General features: G+C 43.1%; 1 protein-coding gene across 4 annotated transcripts; it reads left to right on the top strand.

The window, feature by feature from the left end:
• The first annotated feature begins 2,873 nt into the window (after positions 1–2,873).
• On the top strand, positions 2,874–23,824 carry TSKU (tsukushi, small leucine rich proteoglycan). Of its 4 annotated transcripts, none has more exons than XM_077298723.1 (3): positions 2,874–3,120; positions 3,284–3,405; positions 22,490–23,824. In XM_077298723.1, exon 3 carries the CDS (start codon positions 22,498–22,500, stop codon positions 23,551–23,553), a length of 1,056 nt encoding a protein of 351 aa, XP_077154838.1. In that variant the 5' UTR covers positions 2,874–3,120; positions 3,284–3,405; positions 22,490–22,497; the 3' UTR covers positions 23,554–23,824. The 4 variants fall into 4 exon arrangements, with proteins under 4 accessions (XP_077154838.1, XP_077154837.1, XP_077154839.1 ...); XM_077298722.1 differs by having other exon boundaries at positions 2,874–3,205; XM_077298724.1 differs by lacking the exons at positions 2,874–3,120; positions 3,284–3,405 and adding an exon at positions 4,574–4,711.
• The last annotated feature ends 671 nt before the right edge of the window (positions 23,825–24,495 follow it).

The raw sequence follows: 24,495 nt of genomic DNA, 5'->3' as shown, positions 1-24,495 counted from the left end.
GTATACCTGTGGTCCACATAGAACTGTGCATTCGCCCTTATACCCGCGGTACACATAGAACTGCGCATGCGCCCGTATACCTGTGGTCCACATAGAACTGTGCATGCGCCCGTATACCCGCGGTACACATAGAACTGCGCATGCGCCCGTATACCTGTGGTCCACATAGAACTGCGCATGCGCCTGTATACCCACGGTACACATAGAACTGCGCGTGCGCCCGTATACCTGCGGTCCACATAGAACTGTGCATGCGCCCGTATACCCACGCTATTGGGAGGTTCTCTACCCTTCATTCCCCTGCTGGATTACCTTCTACTGATAATATGTATTTCCTTCCCACAGCCCCAGCAGGGACACTACTTTATTTCTATGGACCATACATGCTATCTCTACCCCTCTACTACAGGTCAGTATGTAAACATCCCCGCTGCACCCTTTACTCTCCAGCATGTTCACACTGCTCACTATACCCTATGGGAACCACCCAGACTCTACTTTCCCTATGTATAGACTTCTCTCCTGGTCCTCCATTTTGTTCATCTTGAGGGTAACTCCTACCTGACTGAGACATTTCTCAGGATGAATAAATACAGTTGTGCTCAAAAGTTTACATACCCTGGCAGAATTTTTGCTTTCTTGGCCTTTTTTCAGAGAATATGAATGATAACATCAAAACTTTTTCTCCCCTCATGGTTAGTGGTTGGGTGAAGCCATTTATTGTCAGACTACTGTGTATTCTCTTTTTAAATCATAATGACAACCCAAAACATCCAAATGACCCTGATCAAAAGTTCACATACCCCATTTCTTAATGCCGTGTATTGCCCCCTCTAACATCAATGACAGCTTGAAGTCTTTTGTGGTAGTTGTGGATGAGGTTCTTTATTTTCTCAGATGGTAAACCTGCCCGCTCTTCTTGGCAAAAAGACTCCAGTTCCTGTAAATTCCTGGCCTGTCTAGCATGAACTGCATGCTTGAGATCAATGATACTGAGGTCAGGAGACTGAGATGGCCACTCCAGAACCTTCACTTTGTTCTGCTGTAGCCAATGACAGGTTGACTTGACCTTGTGTTTTTTATCGTTGTCATGTTGGAACGTCCAAGTACGTCCCATACGCAGCTTCCAGGCTGATGATTGCAAATTTGCCTCCAGTATTTGCTGATAATGTGCTGCATTCATCTTTCCTTCACCTTTGACCAAGTTTCCTGTGCCTTTGTAGCTCACACATCTCTGAAACATCAGCGATCCACCTCCGTGCTTTACAGTAGGAATGGTGTTCCTTTCTTCATAGGCCTTGTTGACCTCTCTCCAAATGTAATGTTTATGGTTGTGGCCAAAAAAAGTTCAATTTTGGTCTCATCACTCCAAATTACCTTGTTTCAGAAGTTTTGAGGCTTGTCTGTGCTGTTTTGCGTATTGTAGGTGAGATACTTTGTGGCATTTGCATAGTAATGATTTTCTTCTGGCGACTCGACCATGCTGCCCATTTTTGTTCAATTGCCTCCTTATTGTGCATCTTGAAACAGCCACACAGCTAGTTTTCAGAGAGTCTTGTATTTCAGCTGATGTTATTTGTGGGTTTTTTTTTGCATCTCGAACAATTTTCCTGCCAGTTGTGGATGACATTTTTGTTGGTCTACCTGACTGTGGTTTTGTTTTTACAGAGCCCCTGATTTTCGATTTATTAATCACAGTGTGAAGGCTGCTGACCGGCATTATCAATTCCTTGGATATCTTTTTGTATCCCTTTCCTGCTTTATACAGTTCATCTACCTTTTCCCGTAGATCCGTTGATAATTCTTTTGCTTTCCCCATGAATCACAATCCAGAAACATCAGTGGCTGGATGAAGGATGCAAGAGTCTGTCTGGATCCCAGAAACTCACTCAGCTTTTATGCACACACTGATTACAAGCAAACAGGTCACAGGTGAGGATGTTACCTTTAGTAGCCATTCACACCCATTTGTGTGAACTTCTGTGCATGTTATCAGGCCAAAATCACCAGGGTATGTGAACTTTTGATCAGGGTCATTTGGATGTTTTGGGTTGTCATTATGATTTCAAAAGAGAAAACACAGTAGTCTGACAATACATGGCTTCACCCAACCACTGACCATGAGTGGAGAAAAAGTTTTGGTGTTATCATTCATATTCTCTGAAAAAAAAGGCCAAGAAAGCAAAAATTCTGCCGGGGTATGTAAACTGAGCACAACTGTAGTCTTCAGTTACCAGACGTGACAGGGATGCTATAAGCTGTATGGAGGCAATCGAGGGTGCACCAATGTGATTAGGTGGCCTCAGAGTAAAAAAGATGGTGTACCCCTGTAATGCTACGTTCACATTTGCGTTGTGCAGCGCAGCGTCGGCGGCGCAACGCACAACGCATGCCAAACGCATGCATAATGCTGCGTTTTGCGACGCATGCGTTGTGATTTTGGACGCCAAAAAAATGCAACTTGCTGCATCCTCTACGCCCTGACGCAAGCGTCAAAAAACGCAAGACAACGCATGTCCATGCGCCCCCATGTTAAATATAGGGGCGCATGACGCATGCGTCGCTGCAGTTGCGCCCGACGCTGCGCTGCACAACGCTAATGTGAACGTAGCATAATAGAGCCATGCGGGCATGTCTTCACAGAAGTGCATTTGCACGAGCAGGGGGTGGCAAACAAACCCACCCAAAAAGTCAACCACCTCCCCTCCCCCACACAGACTTCTACTGAAACCCTTTTTCCTTCTTTGTGGAAAGGTTTCAAGCTGCAAGAAAAAAAAAATCAACTCTCTAAAAAGAACAAACAAAAAAAAAAAAAAGTTGTAAGGAAAGAATGAAGGATGTGTGGGCTTGACTGGAGCTGCTCTCTCATAGGAGGCCGCGCGCTCCCAGCGGTGACGGTGCCTTGGCCGGAGGCTGCTGGTGTGCGCTTTCTCGCCGGCCCTGCTCTTTGCAGACGCTCCCTCATGCGCAGGCACAGTGTGCAGGGGAATGCAGGGCTGAGACCGGGCACAGGCAGCAGCGATCACACTCCGGGCACAGGCAGCAGCGCTCACACTCCGGGCACAGGCAGCAGCGCTCACACTCCGGGCACAGGCAGCAGCGCTCACACTCCGGGCACAGGCAGCAGCGCTCACACTCCGGCACTGCTCACACTCCGGGCACAGGCAGCAGCGCTCACAGTCCGGGCACAGGCAGCCGGGCACAGGCAGCAGCGCTCACAGTCCGGGCACAGGCAGCAGCGCTCACACTCCGGCACTGCTCACCGCTCACACTCCGGGCACAGGCAGCAGCGCTCACACTCCGGCACTGCCGACCATATAAATGAAAGCACAGTGTCAGGATGAGCCCGGACTGCGCCCCCTGATCACAAGGACCCTGCTTCTCCCTGGATCCGGCGCAGAGCAGGTAAGCAGAGGGGAGCTGGGGGGCTGCCTCCGCCTCAGGGACCCTCCACCTTCTTGGATTAGCTTTGCTGAAGGAGGACTACAAGCTTCAGCAACTTCAGTGCAAGCCTGGATGCATCATGGCTTCACTAACTTCACTGAAAGCTTCCTAGACCCTGGATTAACCCCTGCAGAACTAGCCTGGCTTCTCTAACTTTCCTGTAACCCCCTATACATAGTATTAACCCCACTTCCCATACATTGTGTCCCCCCCCCCAGTATAGCAGGGAGAGGGGTCTCTGCCTTCTCTACACCCCGAATATCATTCACTTCTGTGCGAGAATGCCTTTATATTAACCCCTTCCGCCCCCATACATGGCATCACAATAGATCTGCACCCTTCCCAAAATCTTTAACTAATCCCTCCATGGTGGTGGTGGGGGCGAGGGTCACACTTTAACCCTTTCCATACTGATATAGAAGCTTCCTATTACATGTGCGCAGGGTTCTCTTACTTTCATATAGAACTTCTGAACATTAGACTTTATCCCTAACTTTTATTGCAAACTTTTGGATGCATTGTGTTAACCCCTTATTGCCACACTACTTTATCGCATTACTTGCAGGCTTGGGTTCACTAACTTTTTTTATGCAAACTCCCTTTAGTTCTAACATTTAACCCATGTGGAGCTTCATTAACATCACTCCCAATCTTTTGTTGCTTTTTTGCATTGCAATTAAGCCCTTAACACTTCACATGTTTCTGCTGTACCTGCACATTTAACCCCTGCCTCTACTAACTTTCACCCCCTCCTTTATACTCCCACCAGAGGGCTGACCTGGGACCCCTTTCCCATGCTGTACCCTTTCCCATGCTGTACCCCTTCCCATGCTGTACCCCCTCCCCCCCTGCACACCAGATGTGACCAATGTATTTCATGCTGTCTGGATTGTTAGTAAATATCACTTGCAACTTTGTTTCCAGTTTTACTAGTTTAAGCTTTGCCTGATGAAAGGCTGGATTCACACCCCATGTTGCAAAAAGTCTAAATATTTTTGTGGGGTTTTTTTTTAATCATTTTTTGGGAACTCTGGTTTTTTTCACAATTCGGCATGCTCTGTATTTTTGCCTGGGGTTTCCTCCCATTGACTTCTTTTATGTGAGCAAAAATCAGGATGAAAAACTCTTTAAATTGAGACCGCCCCTATCGTGTAGGAGGACTCTGACCCCATCGGATAATGACAACCCAGGGTCCCATAAATGATTAATTACTAATTGTTCAAGTGCAGGATCAGCAACCTCAACTTGTCTGGCAAAGGAGAGACAGGTAAAGACTAATGACACTCCAAAAATGTATGATATTTTTTTCCCCCTTTCAAAAGTGAATCGGATTAAAAAAAGTTACAATGTATCCCAGACTATAGTCAACTTTTGATGGGATCGCTCTATAATATTTGGGGGGCTGGTGAATGTTCCAAAAAAAAAAAAATTGGGGGTCCATCAAGGTGGAATTTGACTTATTGAAATAAATCTAAATGGTGGCCACTAACCTTCGTGGGAATGACCTGTAAGTATTACTACATTCCTGCACAGATTATTTGAAATGTTGGTGACCATGTGGGATCATATGTCCCCTTCGCAATATTTTGTCGTCCATAGTGACCCAACTATGGACCTCAAGTCAATATGCGCGTCTTGTAACAAGGAGCACTAGAGAGTAGTGACGCAAAACAATCCATAAAGTGAGTATTAAATGTAGTTATATTTTTATGGAAGCCATCTTTAAGTAGATCTGTGTACTCGTTCCATTTTTTTTTTTTTTGGAATATGTTTTGTTCCTCTTCCTTCCCAATAACAATCCATGACCTAACAATTTTTAAAATTTTTCATTTTGGGTATAATGGGGTCTGGCAATGCGGCTTGAGGTCAGATTTAGGCAGTCATGAATTTTCCCCCAGTGGGTTTTCTTTGAAAGTTGCCTGTACAGTTCATCCAGGGAGAGAGGTAAAATAAAAAAATAATATAAATATATATTTTATTTTTTTTGTGTTGGTGAGTGCAATTTAACACCGAATTCCAAGAACTGGAAACAATGAAATGTTGAGTAGAAGGACCCAAGAGCTGTCAATTCGAGGCAGTGGTGGTGTCTATAGGTTTACTTTGGGTTGAGAGCACTGTTGGAGTTTAGGATTATGCATAGGGGAGACCTCTGTGATTTAGGATATATCATCATATATTTATATTTTTTATTTTTTCCCTATTTCTTGAGGAGTTGAAATTGCCACGGCTGCAAGTAATTTGATCAGCAGCTGCGCTGAACTGTTCCTCCTCCTTCTCCTCTGCTGCCCAGTGACTGCAAACAGCTGCCCTATGGCAAAACTGCAGGAGTCAAATTGTACCAGAACTTTGTAAATTAGGGGGACTGGAGTTTCTGCAAAGTTGGACGCCCCTCTGTGTATTGAGATAAATGCTCCAGATGTAGCAGAGCTGAAGCTGTGTGTTTTATCACTTTAAGTTATTTGATGGTAATCTTGGTTCTGCTAAATCTTTTTCTGATAAATGGAGTTATTTTTTTTCCAAGAACTCACAATCTGATTTTTTATTTTTTTTTTTAATGCACAAACCCCGCTGGTGGGGAAATGTGGGTGCTTGGATAGCTGCCCTGGTGCTCACAACTGACTTGCCCAGCCATATTTCTGCTGTATAAGGTTTTGTCCTGGGTGGTTTGGTTCGTTCACACATTGCGTCTGCTGTGCATTATTTCACTGCAACCGTGGCCAAAAAAAACCCTACACTCTTTTATGCTGAAAATCTTGGATAATGTAACTGATAAGGTTTTCTGTAACTTTTTGAAAAAATCCCTGCAGCTTTTGAATTTTGCAAAAGAAGCTGAAAAAAAGTACATTGTTACCAACTCCATATCAGTGCAGATAAGAACAGCCCAGAACGTAAACTGACGACAATTGACAATTGTAACAGATTCTCAGCAGTGAGAAGGATAAAATCTGTACAAGTGTTCAGTCCCTTTTCACTAGCGGCAATCAGGTCATAAAAAAGTGTATTTGAAAGATGCAGATTTCAACACGAAACTTTTTTTTTTTTTTTTTCCCCCCACTGCCTGTAGAAGTCACTAGGTGGTGATGCCCATCACAGCCCTTCCCCCACCCCCATTAGACTAAGTGACTAATGTTTACACCGCACTGTAGCTCTCATCCTCTGTGATGAACCTTTAATTCCCCCCCTTGCATAAATCAGTGCACTCCTAACTTTATATTTTCCAGACTCTCTCCTTCTCTCCCTCCATTGTTCCGTTCCCACAGCTGCGATCCCCAGAGCATATTTCTAGAATTACAATATTCCCCAAAAATCTGCTTTTCATCTGTTCCAGGCAGCATTGGCCACAAAAAGAGGGAGGAAGGGAATGGGGGATGGGACTACAGCTCTCACCATGTTCTCTTGGCTGGGGTTTGCGCTTTCTACATAAACCAAAGTTTCTGCTACATTTTTTTTAAAGCAACGAAAAAAAACCTTTCCCCATATAAAATTAAATAACCAAGAAGAACTGTCTGACCACCCCTATGGTACCTTGTATACTGGTCATATTGTTGTCACCCAGCTTTCCCAGAACCCGATATAATTGTGCAATGTGAATTATTATTATTTTTTTGTATATGACAGACAAAAGCAATTTTTGGCCCCAAATTCTGTGTAATGGTTGCCATTGCCCATAAGGGTTAACCCCCCCCCCCCCCAGCAGACCCTGAATAGTATTGAATTCATGCACCACTGACCCCACTTAAGAGGTTTCTCTCAAGCTGTCAAATGATATTGCTTTTGTTTGTACACTTTTTAATTTTTATTTATTTGTATTTTTTTTAAATCTGTAAATGATGTATCGGGATCCAAGGGCCTATTTGCACACAGCAAGCAGAGATCTTGAAAAATGGTGCTATCTATAAAGTGACATCTGGGTCCCCCAGCAATCCTTAGAATAAAGGGGCCATCATGCTGTAGTAGTAGTTTCCCTGTACAGGGATGGGCCCCCCCAGGCAGGAAGCCATAAATGGGACACAGGGACCCTTCAATCTCAGAAATACTGGGGTCCCAGAACTTATAACCCCACTGATAATTAAACACCCTCAGGCTATCTAGAATCCTTAAAGGAATTGTCCACTTTGCACGCCCCTTCCTGGTGGGTGTCTCTCTCTAGGATCCTGATGCTATCCCAGTACAACCAGTAAACTCCCCCCTCCCTCCACCATTCATTCCCTTTTAGGCAGGGTCTTTGGGGTCTCATAATTGGATTTCCCTTATCTCCTTATTCTGCCCCCCCCAGGGAGTAGAGACCCTCCATCATGTAGTAGGGGAGGTGACAGGCTGGTTGTGAGCTCTGCCGATCTGACAGATATTGGATTGCACTGATGTGGTCACAGATTGTGAAGGTGTTTTTAGTCTTTGTGATTTGACCTTTTTGCAAAAAAAAAAAAACCACACAAAACCCACAATCTGAGTGTATCTGTGCTTCCATTTATTATGGTGCAGTGTTCAGTCGCTAGGTGGGGTCGTGAGGTAGGTTTGTAATAAATGATGGGAAAGTTGTCCGTATCCTCCCACAAACATGAGTTGGGCATCATGGCCAGATTTCCCATTAGGCCCTCTTTTATTAACGGAAATCTGACCACCTTGCCAATGGCAACCAGAGCAGCTTCAGAAACTGCTGGTTGCTATGGGCAGTGAGGCCTTGCTTCCCCTTAGGCCCTATATTATTATTATTTTTTTTTCTTTTTATAACCTTGTTGTCCATAGCAACCATTAGTTGTTGTGTTTTTTTGGGGGGGGAACTGGGCTGAAAAAAAAAAGGTTGCTATGGACAACAAAGCCATATTTCTAATAATCGTGTCCGGCTTAGGGTACCGTCACACAGTGCAATTTTGATCGCTACGACGGCACGATTCGTGACGTCGCAGCGTCGTAGACTGCGGTCACACTGTGCAATCACGGCGCTGGAGCGATGCCGAAGTCACCGGGTAACCAGGGTAAACATCGGGTTACTAAGCGCAGGGCCGCGCTTAGTTACCCGATGTTTACCCTGGTTACCAGCGTAAACGTAAAAAAACCAAACAGTACATACTTACATTCCGGTGTCTGTCCCCCGGCGTTCTGCTTCTCTCCACTGTGTAAGCACCATAGCCGGAAAGCAGAGCGGTGACGTCACCGCTGTGCTCGCTTTCCGGCCGGCCGGCGCTCACAGTGCAGAGAAGCTGAGACGCCGGAGGACAGACACCGGAATGTGAGTATGTACTGTTTGTTTTTTTTTTTTACGTTTACGCTGGTAACCAGGGTAAACATCGGGTAACTAAGCGCGGCCCTGCGCTTAGTTACCCGATGTTTACCCTGGTTACAAGCGAACACATCGCTGGATCGGTGTCACGCACAACGATCCAGCGATGTCAGCGGGTGATCAAGCGACGAAAGAAAGTTCCAAACGATCTGCTACGACGTACGATTCTCAGCAGGATCCCTGATCGCTGCTACGTGTCAGACACAGCGAGATCGTATGGATATCGCTAGAACGTCACGAATCGTACCGTCGTAGCGATCAAAATGGCACTGTGTGACGGTACCCTTAGACATGTGGCGTTATCTGACAGTCTATGTAGTTTTTATTAAGCGTTGTTGTTAAACTACAGGAACTGTTTGGTTAGTCAGGGGTTAAGAGTCTTCTCTCCGCCAAAGAGCCCACAATGGGGTGTGGTGAGCCCGCCACAATGGGCCCATTAGAATCTCCTCATTTTTGATTAGGTCTTTATGTAAAACCCACACAATTACTGATAAGGGCTAAGCCAGATCTGTCTGGACTGATTAGATTACAACAAATCTTGTGACCGGTTTTTTTTTACATGGTGACATTTTAAAGTCATAATGACCTAAAGATCCGTCTCCGCATTGTTTGGTTGGGCCCATTTATCATAGCTGTGTCCAGCCATCCTTGCCAGAGGGCCGGGAGTCAGTCATGGTGAGATGTGATAATCCTCTAATAATTTGTTGGCTGGGGTAGTGGATGAGGTCGTTATGGTAAGGAGTGATGTCACTGGATGTGGCCAAGGACAGGCAGGGTCCTGAAGAGGAAGCTTAAAATGCAGCAATCTTTCTTTCATATTTGAGCCTTATAAATGTAATAAAGCTAAATCTCTTCGGAATTTACTTTATATGATCCTTGTGGCCCCCGAGATGAGAAGACTGTGCATGCAGCTGAATTTTTGGTGTCATGTTGTGTGGAACCGTAATGGGGTACCCACAAGGCCATATTTCCATGTAGCACAAACATTTGTATTTTTATTCTGTGTTATGCAGAAAATATACTCAATCAAAGTGGATATGCCTTCATGAAACTCGTGCACAAACTCCATGTGTTTTGTTTTTTGGGATATTTATCTTTTCTTCTTTTACAGGGAGCCTGTGGGGGGGGGGGGGGGGGGGACTGCAACAATCAGAGCAGACTTCTATTCTGTGGACTGCAGAAAAGCACAGTGGGGTGGGGAAACAAAAGTGTTTTAACACTGGGAAACATGGCTTACAGGTCCATGGTACCAAGCCACCAAGTAAAAGTGATCCTCTAAGACCCGATACACACTAATGAAAGTCTTGCAAGCTCTGAAATATTTTTCCCCTCTCCCGTCTACCTGCTGTATAGCAGTGCCACTGGACTCTTCCCCCATAGATGTTCCAGGAGAGAAGGATGGGGTATGGGCAATTGGGATTTCCAATCTATTGTTATCAGGGGAGCTGACATGCCAGGCGTTCATGGATATGGCTAGCCTTAGGGTATGTGTCCACGTTCAGGATTTGGTCAGGATTTTATGCAGGTAAAATCCTGACCAAATCTGCACCTGAGGTCACTGGGAGGTCACCTGCGTTGTCCTTGAGTTTTTTTTCTGCAATGTAAGGACATGCTGCGTTCTTAAAAGACGCGCCGCATGTGAGTTTTCTCTGGTGTGCCGCATGCGTCTTTTACTGCATAGTGGAGACTGGATTTCATGAAATCCCCTCCACTATGCTGTAACATCTGGACGCTGCGTTTTTTATGCATGCTGCTCAACGCTGCGTCAAAAACTCAGCGTTTCCTGAACGTGGACACTAAGGGTATGTGTCCACGTTCAGGATTGCATCAGGATTTGGTCAGGATTTTCCATCAGTATTTGTAAGCCAAAACCAGGAGTGGAACAATTAGAGGAAAAGTATAATAGAAACATATGCACCACTTCTGTATTTATCACCCACTCCTGGTTTTGGCTTACAAATACTGATGGAAAATCCTGACCAAATCCTGATGCAATCCTGAACGTGGACACATACCCATACCCTTATTCTTTTTTAGATCACCAATAATTTCAGCCAAATATGGCAAGTTCTGTCAACTGGAGTCTATGGCCTTATGCAATGCCTCTTTTTCTAAGGATGGCTCTTGTAGGGGGCTGAGTGGGAATTTTTCTGACATCCATTTTTTGGGGTGATCTTTACAAGATGCACCTTTTAAAGATGGTGGGGATAAAATTAGAGGATGAAAAGTTCTTGGCAATAACTTCTAAAAAGATTTGTCCTCTGGCCCCTTACAAGTAGAATTTACCATCGGTGGTGGTGTCTACCCCATGCCACCTAGTCTGGTTTTTCCTTCAACTGTGGTTGAGATCTCTATGGAACATTACCTGCATCATGGCCTCACAATTTCTCTGGGGGCAAAGTACATGTCACCTTAGAGTAGAGCCAGAACATGGGGAGTGCAAAAGGGGGCAATGTCCTTCCACTCCTCCTATTTCATTTGGAGCTTCTTCCTAGTGGAGGGGCATTTCCTAGTGGATCTGCACCAGGGCCTGGGCATGACTGTAACCACTAGCCTCTGCGACAGTATAGCCACTTTAGGAAAATTCCTAATTGGTCTTTACCCAATTTTATTGATAATTCTAAATAATTGTGATTATACCGGAGTTCTGAAGTCTGGTGGGTTTACAAACAAAAGGGATTCTCCCTTCTGGACAGACTTGCAGCATTGATTATTATTATTTATTATTATAGCGCCATTTATTCCATGGCTCTTTACATGTGAGGAGGGGTATACATAATAAAAACAAGTACAATAATCTTGAACAATACAAGTCATAACTGGTACAGGAGGAGAGAGGACCCTGCCCGTGAGGGCTCACAATCTACAAGGGATGGGTGAGGATACAGTAGGCGAGGGTAGAGCTGGTCGTGCAGCGGTTTGGTCAATTGGTGGTTACTGCAAGTTGTAGGCTTGTCGGAAGAGGTGGGTCTTCAGGTTCTTTTTGAAGGTTTATTAAAAATAATACAAGAAATAGGTAAATATTAGAAAAAAAATCCATAAAAAGTGATTCATAAATTGAAGTTTTCTTCCTAGGAGTCAATTTCCGGACACTTTTGGCTCATGTTGAATCTTGTCCCGTTTTTGCACAGTCGTGAGCGTCTTGCAGCTTCCAGCCTTGGCTCCCAGTCCGTTCTTCTGCTGCTTGGAGAGTGTGGGCTGGAATACTAAGTGCCCCTGCTGTTTATGGCCCCTGTTTAGCATGTAAGATCTTGTTTTATGGTGGGCGACAACTTGTAAAACTGTTGCCAGTGTTCAGTAGACTATAGCGGAATCCTACTGAGTATGTCTTGCGTATTGTGTACATGAAACAACCTTCTTCGAGTGGAGATTTCTGATTATTAGACCCTCAGGCGCACCTCGGGTTTGTGCCCCATTCCAAAAATTTCCTGAATATAACTCTTGCATTACTACAAAACTCTACGAGTAACTTTGTCCTAAAAGAATGTTTTCTCTTAACTCAAGTCTTATCGATTTTTTTCAGAAAAACTGGCTGACAACCAATATGCCTGCTCTTACATGGGTAGTCGCCCAGTTCTTCCCAGTCAACTGAATAGCATTTCAGTCTTGTTATGCTGAGTGGTGGTTTTGCTTTGTTGTTGTGTTTTTTTTTTTTTTTTTTTTTTCCCCTCCCAACCCTAGGATGTTGTTTCCATCCCATCCTAAATTTGACAACATAAATGTCTTGTTTATAGCAAATATAAAGGGGGTTGTTGGGGAATCCATCAGTTAGCTGGCTTGGCATACCTTTTGCAAAGAACATCTATCTGGAGGATTTGATGTGATTGTTTCATTGGGTGCCATGTAATGCTTAATAATAATAATAATAATAATGCTTCATTTTTCCTGTGGAGGCGCTGCAGGGAAATTGAACACTTTAAAGTGATCCCTGGAGCTCTGAGCAGTAGGATACTTACAAATCCCTTTATTAGAAGACCTTTATGAAAAAAAACAAAACTAAAAGGGGGTCTCAACTTGACGTAATTTTTTATATTTTTATTCTCTTTCATTTTCCAGTAATTTTACTGCTAGTCATAATATTGCCTGTCGCCCTGTACACCGCCCTGACAATTACACCCACTCATCCCTGTAAATCTTCGGCTTCTCCTCTCTAGTGTCAGTCTTGTAAATTCAATGGTTTAATGTGTGTGTGTGTGTGTGTGTGTGTGTGTGTGTACATACATACATACATACATACATACATACATACATACATACATACATACATACATACATACATACATACATACCTTACAAGTAGTATTCAACCCCCTGCAGATTTAGCAGGTTTACACATTTGGAATTAACTTGGCATTGTGACATTTGGACTGTAGATCAGCCTGGAAGTGTGAAATGCACTGCAGCAAAAAATAATGTTATTTCTTTATTTTTTTAAAAAATTGGGAAAAGTTTTTTCAGCGGGTCATTTATTATTCAACCCCTCAACCCACCAGAATTCTGTTTGGTTCCCCTAAAGTATTAAGAAGTAGTTCAGGCACAAAGAACAATGAGCTTCACATGTTTGGATTAATTATCTCTTTTTCCAGCCTTTTCTGACTATTTAAGACCCTCCCCAAACTTGTGAACAGCACTCAAACATGGGAAAGACAAAGGAGCATTCCATGGTAGAAGGTTTACACAGTAAAATATTGATATTTGCAGATGATACAAAACTATGTAAAGCAGTTAATACAAGAGAAGATAGTATTATGCTACAGATGGATCTGGATAAGTTGGAAACTTGGGCTGAAAGGTGGCAGATGAGGTTTAACAATGATAAATGTAAGGTTATACACATGGGAAGAAGGAATCAATATCACCATTACACACTGAACGGGAAACCACTGGGTAAATCTGACAGGGAGAAGGACTTGGGGATCCTAGTTAATGATAAACTTACCTGGAGCAGCCAGTGCCAGGCAGCAGCTGCCAAGGCAAACAGGATCATGGGGTGCATTAAAAGAGGTCTGGATACACATGATGAGAGCATTATACTGCCTCTGTACAAATCCCTAGTTAGACCGCACATGGAGTACTGTGTCCAGTTTTGGGCACCGGTGCTCAAGAAGGATATAATGGAACTAGAGAGGGTACAAAGGAGGGCAACAAAATTAATAAAGGGGATGGGAGAACTACAATACCCAGATAGATTAGCGAAATTAGGATTATTTAGTCTAGAAAAAAGACGACTGAGGGGCGATCTAATAACTATGTATAAGTATATAAGGGGACAATACAAATATCTCGCTGAGGATCTGTTTATACCAAGGAAGGTGACGGGCACAAGGGGGCATTCTTTGCGTCTGGAGGAGAGAAGGTTTTTTCACCAACATAGAAGAGGATTCTTTACTGTTAGGGCAGTGAGAATCTGGAATTGCTTGCCTGAGGAGGTGGTGATGGTGAACTCAGTTGAGGGGTTCAAGAGAGGCCTGGATGTCTTCCTGGAGCAGAACAATATTGTATCATACAATTATTAGGTTCTGTAGAAGGACGTAGATCTGGGGATTTATTATGATGGAATATAGGCTGAACTGGATGGACAAATGTCTTTTTTCGGCCTTACTAACTATGTAAGGCCATCAGAGACAAGATCGTGGAGGGTCACAAGGCTGGCAAGGGGTACAAAACCCTTTCCAAGGAGTTGGGCCTACCTGTCTCCACTGTTGGGAGCATCATCCGGAAGTGGAAGGCTTATGGAACTACTGTTAGCCTTCCATGGCCTGGACAGCCTTTGAAAGTTTCCTCCCGTGCCGAGGCCAGGCTTGTCCGAAGAGTCAAGGCGCTAACCCAAGGACAACAAGGAAGGAGCTCCGGGAAGATCTCATGGCAGTGGGGACATTAGTTTCAGTCAATACCATAAGTAACGTACTCCACCGCAATGGTCTCCGTTCCAGACGAGCCCGTAAGGTACCTTTACTTTCAAAGCGTCATGTCAAGGCTCGTCTACAGTTTGCTCATGATCACTTGGAGGACTCTGAGACTGACTGGTTCAAGGTTCTCTGGTCTGATGAGACCAAGATCGAGATCTTTGGTGCCAACCACACACGTTTGGAGACTGGATGGCACGGCATACGACCCCAAGAATACCATCCCTACAGTCAAGCATGGTGGTGGCGGCATCATGCTGTGGGGCTGTTTCTCAGCCAAGGGGCCTGGCCATCTGGTCCACATCCATGGGAAGATGGATAGCACGGCCTACCTGTAGATTTTGGCCAAGAACCTCCGCTCCTCCATCAAGGATCTTAAGATGGGTCGTCATTTCATCTTCCAACAAGACAACGACCCAAAGCACACAGCCAAGAAAACCAAGGCCTGGTTCAAGAGGCAAAAAATCAAGGTGTTGCAGTGGCCTAGTCAGTCTCCTGACCTTAACCCAATTGAAAACTTGTGGAAGGAGCTCAAGATTAAAGTCCACATGAGACACCCAAAGAACCTAGATAACTTGGAGAAGATCTGCATGGAGGAGTGGGCCAAGATAACTCCAGAGACCTGTGGCGGCCTGATCAGGTCTTATAAAAGACGATTATTAGCTGGAATTGCAAACAAAGGTTATTCCACAAAATATTAAACCTAGGGGTTGAATAATAATTGACCCACACTTTTATGTTTAAAATTTATAAAAATTTAACTGAGCAACAAAACTTTTTGGTTTGTAAGATTTATGCATCTGTTAATAAATCCTGCTCTTGTTTGAAGTTTGAAGGCTCTAACTTATTTGCATCTTATTAAACCTGCTAAATCTGCAGGGGGTTGAATACTACTTTTAGGCACTGTATATATACCGCTTTCCTCGTGACGTCAGACTTTGCTATGAAAAGTGGGAAGGGTCCTAAATATATTGCCCACTTGTATATATATATATATATATATATATATATATATATATATATATATATATATATATATATATATATATATATATATATATATATATATATTATATATATATATATATATATATTCTAATGAGGGCTGAGAAAGCAAATAACATTTTATCACTCGTATCAGAATTTTTCAATGATCTGAACTTCTTACCGTTCGTTGACCCAACAGTGATCGGAACTAATAATAATGGCTTTGGATTTTGTCTTCTGACGTTTACCCAGTGATTACTATTAACACTGTAGGACATGTTTTATTCTTGCGTGCAAGTTGTGTATTTTATTTTTTGTCTTATTTTCTGCATTAAATCTATCTGCTGCAATAAGTGATGGCCGGACAGAGTAGATGGAAGATGATTTGTATTCTGCCCAGAGTCCTCCCACCCCCCTGCCTTTCAGTCATGGTTTCACACAAGGAGCCTTTGTCTTTCTTGCCTCAGACCTAAGTGACTCCTTCCACTTTCACAAGTTTGTGTCACTTTGCCTTTTGTTCCTGATCTGTAAAACAACAGGGTCTTGTTATCTCCCAGGCACTGAGCGGACTCCGCTCCTCCATAGACATGAGCCAGTCACTGTCTGAGCTTTACCCACATGGAAACGGATGGAGCAGAGTGGTGGTTTTACTTAGGACTGCAGGTAAACTTCTCACATTCTCTCCACTTGTTAATTAATTTATTACGATTGCGCAACTCGCAATATTTTAAAGGAAATTCCCCATTGGAACTAATCAAGTGATTTCTTTAAGGGATCGTCCTCATTAGACAATCCTTTTTTTTTTTTTCTTCTTTGGTGCTCGGATTAGGAAGAACTTTATCTTTCTAATGTCAACTTTGCTAATCTTTAAGGGCAGCACAGAGCACTTTCCTCATATCGCCCAATAAAAGGTCATTAATAATCGATAATGACTTAAAGGATATGCATTCTGACTATGGGAAATGGATAGATTAATTTTAACTTTTTTTTTAATCTATGTACACCCCTTTTACCAAACATGCATTGGATCTCATGGCTGCACCTCCAGGCAAGTTTTCAGTGGAAGTAGTGTACTTTCTATGTTTTTTATTTTTTTATTTTTGTGCTGGGTCTGTATGTATTTTCTAGAGCAGGGCTCCATCTTATTCCACTTGTTTTAACAGGTTCCATTGTTTTGCATGCACCGTGCTCTCTATTCGCGGTTGTGCAGTACGTGCGCTTGCTTGCGGTGCAAGGGCTGCAACCTCTCCGGTCACTATGGCCGCCGCACCAGTCACAACGAGGGATAGGTGGACACTTCGCTCTGGCGGTAAAAGCCTCTTATACATCTGGGACTTGCACTTATTGGACATTTATGCCCTGTAGTCTCCTGTATGGGAAAATGATCAGTTACAAACTATTCCTAAATCTTCCAGTTTTAAGCCCCCTGTTCCAGCAGACTTTCTATTTTTCTTAAAGATGTGCTCAGCGATCTCGCCTGGCTCCAAGGTTTCCCCCGGAGGCTCCCAGGCCATTGTCATCTAGAGATCACATCGCTAATGAGCTATTTCCAGGATTTGTGCAGGGATTCAGCTGTTCTCACATCCCAGGGCCGCCGCTTCTTCTTACAAACCAGCAATTTGCCAGTAAAGGCAGCAGCCTGCTATCAAACCTGCGAGAAAACCATGTGCCGGTACTGCCGCCGGCGGTGTCCTAATTTCCTGCATGTGTTCTCCCGTAAGGCCGTGCTGCAGGGGCGCGTTTGGTTAATTTAGAATTTGTAGGAATAGGAAGCTACGGGAATGGCATACTTTGCATTTATTTATTTATTTTTTATTCCGTGTTGACCTTGCGTTTAGGGAACAATCTCAAAGTTAGAGCTGGGATCTGCTGTGTTGGACCAGGCTCATCCCATGCTTTGAGTGGTTGCCATGTAATCCTGCAAAAAAGGGGGTGTTGGAGAAGGCAGAACTGCCTTCTGATGACGTGTCCCTTCTGAAATGAGCAAAATTTAAATTTGCCCCTAGATCCAATAAGCTGTATAGCTTTTAACTTTGCTGTGTAGACTGGGACAAGATAAGCAGAGTCCTCTCAATATTTCTAGCAGGTGGATAGGTTAATGCTGGAGACCTAGGATGGTAATACTGAACACACAGAGACCGGTAATCTCTATATGCAGCTTCTCTCTCCCTGGATTTTGGGAGGTAGGTGATGGGGTCGTGTATTTGGCTAACATGGTGGTATCTACAATAATTGTAATCAGTCATGCATAGGGAGACAGATGGAAAATCTGCGGAGTCGTCTCCTTGTGCCAGGGAGGAGCTGCCTGTGGGTGACCCAACTGGCGACTGATATTAGCCCCATGAAAGCCAATATGGCTGACACAGCTCGGAACAACTATGGGAACAGGAGCATTTCTTATTTATTTTTTTTTTTTTATAAGTGAGGGTGCACTTTAAGAGTAAGTGATTTAAAAAAAAAAAAAAAAAGGGTTTCTTTTACAGCAAAAGTTTGGCCTGCAGGAAGAGCGAGAAATGGGTTTATTGATTCCGCATGGTGCCATTTTATCAAACCTCCCTCCAGTGTGACAGGCCCTGTATTTTCAGTAGCCGCTGAGGACATAAGGAGAATATGTTCTATATAACGGATGATTTTGTTAGACTTTTATTTCTGATGAAAATCGTTAACTTATTATTTCTTATGTTTCTGAATTATTATTTTTTTTTCTTGTAATTGGCGATTGTACATCCAGAGCTGTATTCGTAATTCAGCTTGTTTCCTCTTGCTTATCCCATTCACTTCTCACTAGACTGCTTTGGTGTCTGATGACTTCTCTAACAATTATCGTCATGCTCCCATTATATATTTTCATGTTCCTCATAAGAGACAGCTCATTTGCACGTTTTTCCCATGGAACAATCCCAATTGGGCTCCATAACCTCCATAACCCCTCTGCGCACCCTGGTATAACTGTATGGCTGGGCTCAGAAGACGATCCTGCTCCATAATGTGTCGGCTGTGTTGTACAGCCAGCACCTCCATATGTGAGCAGTGACTGGAGCTAGCTCTGATCGCTGCTGTTTTGCCATTTTTATGCTTCTGTCATGCAAATTTATTTGGCTGCCGGTGGCCATCGCTGAGAGGTCTCCTCAGACTTGCCAGACACAAATTTCCTAACTATGTCCTTCCAACATGAAACATGGGCTACAGTTCTCTATGCTGACAGGAGGACACAATATATGGATGGCAGCACTTGTGGGTTCTTTCCGATGCCCCCTATGAAGAAGCCTTCTTACACCTTCCTTCGCTACTGGAATGTCCAATATTCTACTTTTTGCCTCTATAGCTAGAAGACTTGTAGTGTCACCTAGAATCTAGTTCCTCTTGGTGTTACCCTAACCTCTAATTTTTCACCTTTTTAAATTCCTACCCTCTGAAGACATTCTTGGAGTAATTGTCCCCCGGAATAGCCCTGGTGTTAATTGTGCAGGATGTCTTATGAAGTGGATGTGAATTCCTGCCTGGACCAGTTTCCAGATTAATTACCACCGCCTTCCGGGGTCTTATCTCTCCCAAGTTGCTTCCCTCCAAGATCAGAACAAGATTTCCCAGGTGGCAAGTGTCTCTTGTGAGAGCGGAACATGAGCGATAAATTTTACACGCTTCTTAATGACTAGACTCCTTGAAGGTGTTTAATTCTTGGAAGACGCAGATCTATAGAAGCTGCAATAAAGTACAACTTAAGGGCTAATCTGGGTGGTCCATTATAAGGTAGATTGCAGCCATGGATGCTGTACTAATGATGATCCCACATTTGATTTAAAGGGTTATTTCTAGCTGTCCCCCTATCCATGGATCCTGAAAACCAGGCCCTATTTTAATACTCTACCCCCTACTCCATTTATTGCCTATGGGAATTCTGGAAAAGGCAAAGTTCTGCATCGGGGTGTCGCCTTATTGGGATTTTGGCGTCCAGGCCCTTAATTCTCCTTATCCTATTGATTTCTGAGACTGACCCTTTTAATGTCTTGGCTACATGCACTTCTTGTGAGGAACTGGAGCTGATCTGTTCCTTATAGTAGACATGGTGGCTGAGTTGTCCAGTCAATTCCTATCAGAGCTCTGATCTCAATAGTACAACCTCTTGGGGTACGTGCACAAGTTGTGGTTCCCCTCAATATCCTCTTTTGGGAAAAGTCTGCTGGCCCCCATACATGCACATGGTCAGCCGATTTGGCTAAAATTGATTTATTTTCCCCAACTTTCTTCTACTGTGTATACGGACCTTCAGCAACCAGGAGGAACCCATATTGAGCCAATGCTAAGAAATGTTAAAGAAGCGTTCCCATCAAAGCTTTTATCCTCTTAATATATTGTAATCATCATATATGGGTAATATATATAAGGGTATGCAGCCTGGGAAGTCACACAGATCCCACCACTGCCACCAGTTTCTCAACTGACTTAATTTATCTGCCTCTAATCGTAAGGACATTACACAATTGGCTGAGTGATGGACGAGTCCGTGGCTGCTTCCACTATTAGGCCGATTGAGGAACTCATTGAGCTTATGGTATATACACCTCTGATTCCAATGCATGGAACATACATACATACATACATACATACATACATACATACATACATACATACATACATACATACATACATACATACATACATACATACATACCCTGGTATGGTCACAGCCAACTCCACATTAACAAAAGGGAACTACTGGCTGCCACCACCAATCATTATACAGGCCGGTTGGACACCCATTACAGGTAAAATATGGCTTCAGGGGTGCGGTTTACAGAGCAAGAGGAACACCGCTACTAAAAGTTATACATTTAAAACAGGTAGGCAGCATTTATATATAACAAATAAGATGAAAAATAGGAACAAAACAATACGATATATACAATTGGATAAAAGGAATAACAAAAGAAAACTACTAAACCTGATGTCACAGAAGTGGCTCTCACCTTAGCAGAGGGAGGTACTACTTTAGGAAAATGGACAGCAAGCTGTACCTTCCAGGATTGACACATGATCAAACCCAAATTCTGCTTTTTTAGATCAAGGCTATGCCCACATCTCCCCTTTCTTGTGGTATGTATTTCAGAATTTTGAGATTCCCCCAACTTACAGGATATCTTCGCCCCTGAAGGTCCCAGGTGGTAGATATTGTCGTTTTAGTTCCGAATACAATTTTACCTTTTTATAGAGATGAAGCATGGCATCATCCATCAGACCATTATTAAGTTGGAGGGTTAGAATGGCCTTACAGTGATGTAAGTGAATACGTTATGTTTGTCCCTTCGCTTTGACACCGAAAATGTATCTCCCATCAATTTCAGATCAATGCAAAGCCCAATATTCATTACTGACCCCCTGGCTCCAACAGCTCTGCGATCAGTGCTTTGATAAGAGGAAGCTTATGCCTGGGAAGCATACTTCCCTGACTCTTCATAAACTAATCCCAGACTTAGTGACTGGTTCTAAGAGCAGATACTGATGTAATTACTGGTCACTGCAGGGGGTCCATACCTCAATGGAGGTTGAAGTGTCATCTCTCCCTTCCTCAGTTGTAAGTCCTTCTGTATGTTCAATGTGAGGGTGATGTTTTCCCTCTCTGAAGATTTCTAGATGGATTTTATTTTCTCTACAACATTATAGAACACCGTGTACTTTTGCCCTGGTACCCAGATGATTCTTCTTTGCTCCATGTAGAAACTGAGTCTCTTTTCCCTGCACAAGTCATAACCACCCCCAAATTGGGACTTTGCAGTATTGACTCATGTAGGGAGCATTGTCCACATAGGATTCATGTAGCCGGTTTTCCATCTTGTGAGGTCATTAACCTAAAGGAAAAGAGAAGAATTAGCTGAGTAGAAAGGCAAAATGAGCAATTGTAAGTACACAGGACTGTATAATATGATGACTGCTATATATTAAGAGGATAATTTTGATGGGAGGAGGAAGAGTGCTACTTTGACAACAAACGCCCTTTTAAAAAGAACCTTCAATTGAAAGGACAAGTACTGTCCTGTAGATTTACTTGGCACCGAAGGTGAAGGATCCCGGGCTATCTGAGATTTCTTCTTAAAGAGTATTTGCCCCAAAAATCTAAGTCCTTTAGGTTGAAAGGTCTAATAATATCATGGTTATCTTCTTGGAAGCCCTTGGTGGCAACTCTTATGTCAGATTAGCGGTTACGAAGGATAACTGATGAGTTTCTAAGCTTCTGCCCAGATGTGGAACATAAAAATTATTTGCTCTATAGATTAAGGATCTTCATTCGTAAGAGATTCTCCAGGAAACCTTTTATTTCTGCTTCTGTGGGATTGCTGGAATATAAAAGCTGCGGTTTCTACAGATAATAGGGCTCCGTCCTTTTTGTTCTCCAGCAATAATTGCCTAATATTTACACGTGGCGCAGGAGATGTCCATAAGAGACGGGTAATGTGGACGCATGCTGTGTCAGAGCTTGGTGCCATAATACAATGTGGCCACATTCTAGGACAAGGTATTATCAGTGAACAATTACCACGAACTACAAACTGCTCAGTCTTATGAAATGTTGTCAATTATGGAGGTTAAAAAAATGGCTTTATCGACATACTGCATGCTGTGCCCGCTCCATATATGAAAGCTGCTGTGATGGAAAAGTGTATATAGCTAGTAAGATAGAAACGGGTAATGACTTATGGCTTGGAGTCAGCTTATTAGATCAGCCTCCGGTACAGTGGAAAGCGCCTCTTATTACCACCACTGGTATATCCTGGGCATCTCCTTTTATAAAATTTTACTTGTAAAGTTGGTATAAGTTTATACATGATCATGTGACCTATTTCTTTGGGTAATTATTTATGCTTTTTCCTTCTAGGTATAACCATGGGGCTATCTCCCTGGTACAGTATACTGTTGCTCACCACCATCGTTACTACAAGTAAGACTTGTTTCCCGGGATGTTCCTGTGAAGTTGAAACTTTCGGATTGTTCGATAGCTTCAGCCTGACCAAAGTGGATTGTAGTGGTGTTGGGTCCCACATTGTTCCGGTCTCTCTCCCACTGGACACAATGTACCTGGATATTTCCTCAAACAAACTGGAACATGTCAACGAGTCGGTGTTGTCTGGACCTGGGTACACAACTTTGATCAACCTAAATTTGAGTTACAACCAAATAGTAAAAATTACTTCTTCCACGTTCTCCAAATTAAGATACTTGGAGTCTTTGGATCTGAGCCACAACCATTTGGAGGCTCTTCCGGAGCATAGCTTTTTTTACTCTCCTCTTGTCGAACTCGACTTAAGTTTTAACAAACTGGTGGAGATTAATATCGGTACATTTACCTCCCAAAATAATGGGAAAGCCATACATATCGACCTTTCCAACAACTTGATTAGCACTCTTTCGAGAGGATCGGATAATCCTTCTCCAAACATACGAATCTTGAATTTGTCAGGAAATAAACTACGATCTGTCCAAGGCCTTCAAGGAATTCCTTTACAGTCTCTTAATCTGGATAAAAACCCAATTTCCAAAATCGAGGACCACAACTTTTTGGGACTTAAAAGTTTGACCTATTTATCGTTGAGTAACATGCCAAATTTAAGCAAGATTGATCCACAAAGCTTTCGAGAATTACCCGCTCTCCAAGTTCTTGACCTCTCGAATAATCCTAACCTGCTATCTCTAAGCGAGAAGGTCTTCTTTGGGTTGAGTTCCTTACATGAGTTGAACTTGTTGAATTCCGCAGTGGTGTCCTTACCCAAGGATACTCTTCGTCAACTACCAGCTATGAAAAGCATCACCTGGGGAAAGCATATTCGTTGTATAAAGACGATGAAAGAAGATCAATTCCATCTCCAAAACGGCCTGGTCCGGAGAGAAGTGCTAGTCTGCCATAACGATCGCGGTGCTGTATCAGCACAAGATGTTTTGTAGAAAAAAAAAAATCTTGAAGTTCCAAATTCTCATGTACAGGTTGTTGCCTTTTTTGGGAGATTATGTGCCTTTTTGGAAAAAGTTGATTTATTTATAAATTTTTACAAGCAATTTTACTTGACTTCTCGGAATAACGAATGCACAATTTTGTACAGATTTACAGTGTAACCAATTCATGCCAATCGACTTTCCATTTCTAATCAGTTCGAGTCTTTGCTTTTTGTTTTTTGTTTTTTTTACTTGCTATACTTAAATAAAAGTTTACAATTCAGTGATGTGTTGGATTATCTGCTTGTAGAGGCTGCAATTTTAGGTGTAAAATTAGGTTTTGTTGGATTGGGATTTCCATCATAAAGATAAATAATGCTGCCATATAGTATGCAGATGGGCCCATGGCATGTCCAATAGTGACCATTTGGATCCGGAGGCTCCTGACTCTCTCTCTGCCTGACACATTATGTAGAAGCATTGGGCAAGTTGGCTTTCAGCTATTTATTCTTGGGGTGTGGCGGGCCATTCCCTACAGCGGTATGCATCACTACACATGCATTGGTCCCCACTCCCTGTAAATGTGTGGCCCATGAACCAGAAACAGATTTTTATAACTAGATGAGAACAGATCCTAAAGCCTTGTGCACAAGGCCCTATAGGAGGTGCATGTCGTACAAGTCTGTAATACTTCACCCTTTGGCTGCAGTAGGTCCAAGGTACCAATTCAATGCCGTCCCATATGAAGAGGATTCATCTGGAAACCAAGGGACAAAAAGTGTCATCCTCCATTCTCATCGTATATACCCTTTAGGGATGACTTCTAGCACCTATAGCTGCACACAGGTCCAGTTTGTCAATGCGGACGGGACATTGGGGAAGCCCTCCTCTCGGCATCGGACTGTGATCAGTAGATTCCGAAACATCATAAAATACATTGCTCACGTTATTTAT

Source organism: Ranitomeya variabilis, chromosome 3, assembly GCF_051348905.1.
Source record: "Ranitomeya variabilis isolate aRanVar5 chromosome 3, aRanVar5.hap1, whole genome shotgun sequence".
Classification (NCBI taxonomy): Eukaryota; Metazoa; Chordata; class Amphibia; order Anura; family Dendrobatidae; genus Ranitomeya; species Ranitomeya variabilis.
The sequence above is the reverse complement of the archived record's forward strand: the minus strand, read 5'-3'. Positions and strand labels throughout refer to the sequence as shown.

Bases quoted from the DNA above. Each gene is read 5' to 3' on its own strand.
- TSKU (XM_077298721.1), top strand. From the start codon at position 16,206: ATGAGCCAGTCACTGTCTGAGCTTTACCCACATGGAAACGGATGGAGC. The intron at 16,282-22,489 runs GTAAACTTCTCA...TTTTCCTTCTAG, and splicing joins GGTTTTACTTAGGACTGCAG to GTATAACCATGGGGCTATCT.